General features: G+C 47.4%; 2 protein-coding genes across 2 annotated transcripts in view; one reads left to right on the top strand and one right to left on the bottom strand.

Moving 5' to 3' along the window:
* The first annotated feature begins 228 nt into the window (after nucleotides 1-228).
* On the top strand, nucleotides 229-749 carry SMAGP (small cell adhesion glycoprotein). The gene is made up of 3 exons (XM_010168522.2): nucleotides 229-256; nucleotides 407-481; nucleotides 577-749. Exons 1-3 carry the CDS (start codon nucleotides 229-231, stop codon nucleotides 747-749), a joined length of 276 nt encoding a protein of 91 aa, XP_010166824.2.
* A 2,111-nt stretch (nucleotides 750-2,860) lies between these two features.
* The window catches only part of DAZAP2 (DAZ associated protein 2), a gene marked incomplete at its 5' end in the record, with an annotated part of 2,384 nt that continues 2,075 nt past the window's right edge, over nucleotides 2,861-3,169 (bottom strand). The window contains one exon of the mRNA XM_010168523.1: nucleotides 2,861-2,989. Coding sequence (XP_010166825.1) covers nucleotides 2,861-2,989 — 129 coding nt within the window. The remainder of the gene's footprint in view (nucleotides 2,990-3,169) is intronic.

The following is a 3,169-nucleotide window of genomic DNA, read 5'->3' on the forward strand; positions in this document are numbered from 1 at the left end:
GGTTTTTCCTGCCTTGGCTGGCTTTGCCGTGAGCCCGGCGTGTCCCAGCCCGTTCCCCTCCATCAACCCAAATAAAACCTTCGCTTCGGTCAGCGCCGCGTCACCGCCGGCCACCCCTCCTCGTGGCTGAGCCCTTTGGGGTGTCGCGTGTGAATTTATCACTTTTATTCTTTTTTTTTTTGGTAGTTCTGAAGGATCCCAGACCTTCACCTGGAAGGAGTCGATGAGATGGAAGATCAGCCCCCTCTGACCACAGGTGAGAGTTGTGGCACAACTTTGCCATATAATCCTTGGTGAGACCTTGAACGGGGCCGCTGTGTGCACTGTCCAGCTAAGCCTGGCTCAGAGCTGGGTTAGGATCAGCCTTGCTCACCTTCTCCTCTCTTCCCAATGCTTGATGAAGAAGAGCTGACAACCCCCACCCTGAGGAAGGCTCACACCCCACCTCTCCATGAGGATGTCAACACCGTGGTCATCGCAGGTAGGGGTACTCCTTGCCAGATCCTCCCCATTTCCTGAGGAGCAGCTCAAGACCAGGGCTAAATCCTGCTCCTCTCTGTCTTCTCCCCCCCGTAGTTGTCATCACCCTGGTGTTCCTCACCCTGCTGACGGTCCTGGTGGTGATCATCATCTACCTGTACAGAAACAAAGGCAGCTACCTCACCTACGAGCAGCCGGCGGCAGAGACCAACGGGTCGGTGCAGATGGAAGATGCTCCATCCAAAGAGAAAGAAGAATATTTTATCTAAGCCACCGGCTCCACCTCTGATGCACTCAAGTCCAAGTTACCTAAATTCCCTGGAATTAGGGATCTATAAGCTGCTTTTTTTTCTCTCTCTTTAATTTATTAAGCTAACCATGGAGGGAAAAATAAATCGGTGTGTGTCAGAGCTTTGCCCATCGCTGCTGAGAGCGGAGAGCGGGCACAACCGCGCTCCACCTGCCCGTACCCACATCTCCTCCCTTTGGTGTTTTCCAATACAGCCCAGTGACAAATGCCCCAAGAGTCGCTCTCGTTTTCTTTTTCCTTATCTCACGAAACAATTAAGTTATTCTGCTGATGATTTAAGGGTGGGGTAATTAGCATGGCTAATTCGGAGGCGAAGGTAAAGCGCGGATGTAAACTCAGCTTATGCAAGTTACAGAAAGCCCCGTTGTAGCCTAAAAATCCTGGGGAAGCTCATCCCAGCTCCGAGAGGCACCTGATCTCAGAGGGCTCTGGAAAATCAGACACGGAGCAGGTTTGCTTCATCCACAGAGCTGGTTTTAGCACCAACACACAGGCTCACGTAGGCACGGGCATTCATTTTCCTCTACACACAAGGACAGGGTGAGGAGCAGCTCAACATCCCTCCTCTGCTCCCTCCACAAGGGCAGTTCCTCCTTTAAATTAAACCTTCCCCAAAAAATATATATAAAAAACCCAAATGAGGAAGTTCACAAAACAGGAGCAAAGAGGAAATAACTGAAGAAACCCGAAGGCTTGCGACAGACAGGAGCCAAAGGGTTTTATTTGAGGTCTAATGTAAATTTGCTACTTTATTCAAATTTTCAAAATAGTCTTTATTCTACATTGTTGTTTGGTTTTTTTTGTTTTTAGTATAAAAAAATCCACAAGTTAAGTGCACCACAGTGTATACAGAGAGAGACGTAACGCTGAGCTTTCATTAACAGTCAGTTGTACGGTTAAACACAACACATACAAGACACAGATTGAGATTAAACTGAAACCTCAAGATAAAATATATTTGAATCTGATATTTTTCTTCATAAAACAAAAAACAAAAACAAAAACACATTGAGGATCCCTGAAAGATTCTTCTTAACCCTAAATAAGACTTCATTAAACCCAAGTTATTTTTTAAAGTACGCATTCATAAAACGACCCATTAACCAAACTAATTTGTGTGTTGATTGACAGTTGCTACACACCCTTGGCCAGATGGTAACCAGCCTCTCTGTTTGAACAACAGCTTAAAGGAGTTTTGGTGTCAAGACACCAAGTTGAGTCTAAAAAGAAAAAAAAGAAAAGAAGTTTGTTTATTAAGCATCGTCCAACAAGCTTAGTTAGCATCGAATGAAATGTTCCAACTGGAGTTGCATTGTGTTTCTGGCACCAAAGCAAGGCTTTGATCAGATCTAATGTGCAAAGAAATCCAAGATTACTTGGAGTGTATTTAAAAATAATAATAATAATAATAATAATAATAATAAATCCCATGATACACACCAGCTGCATAACTTCCTGGAGGGAAATGATGAATGTGAGCACGGAGTGCTTCCAGGGATCTGTTTTAGAGTGAGGTCAGGAAGAAAGAAGCGCCAAGGTGTCTTCCCTGCTACTGGGAAGTGAAGTTTGCCTTGTTTTTCTACCCAGCACCTTCGCTTTGAGGGAAGGGAAACTTGGGTGGTGGTGGCTCTGGGTCCAGTGCACTCGTACGAGCGTGAAGGGACAGCAAAACCAGATCCCAAAACCAGTGTACAGGGAGTCGCTTAATAAAAGCTTCATAAAAGCTCAATCAAAGCTCGGCGCAGTGGAATCACTCCAGTGAAATGAAAGGAAGAGGCAGGGGCTGCTGAGCTCACATTCCTATCCTGAATTAATCCTCCACCCCTTCCCCATCTGAACAGAGGCACCGCTGTCACCAACAGAATTTCTTCTTTCACTTGAAAAGTACCCGCAGGGTGGGACACCAACCCGAGAAGACACCTCACCGCGGCGCGTCTGATCGGCAACTTCAGGTTAATACGGACTAAAGCAGTTAGGTGGTGAGAAGTGCTGACAGTATGTGATGTCTTTCCTTACACAAATGGAGCCCTGTCCCCCCCCTTCCCCGTCCCCCCCTTCCCCTTTCCTTCTTCACCAGATAGTGTAGCCGCCATCTGAGCCTCCCAGGAAGAAGTTTCCCTTCCGTTGTGTCACCAAGACGTTGGCTCCCTGCATTACGGCCAGTTGGGCAGCATTGGGGGGACAACCAGGAGGAGGGGGCTGCAAAAAAAAAGAGGTGGGAGGTTTAGCTGATATCAGTGTGGAGATGGCACAAAGCCACCGTGGGCTGGAGGGACCCAGAAACCTCCCAGTCAATGTCCTTGTCACTTGTCACCGAGCAAAGACTGAGGGACAGAGTCCAGGAGCTGACAGGAACCGCTCGGTTCCTAGTCCGTGCCC

The sequence above is a fragment of the Antrostomus carolinensis genome, unplaced genomic scaffold (assembly GCF_000700745.2).
Source record: "Antrostomus carolinensis isolate BGI_N321 unplaced genomic scaffold, ASM70074v2 scaffold17135, whole genome shotgun sequence".
NCBI classification, from domain to species: Eukaryota; Metazoa; Chordata; class Aves; order Caprimulgiformes; family Caprimulgidae; genus Antrostomus; species Antrostomus carolinensis.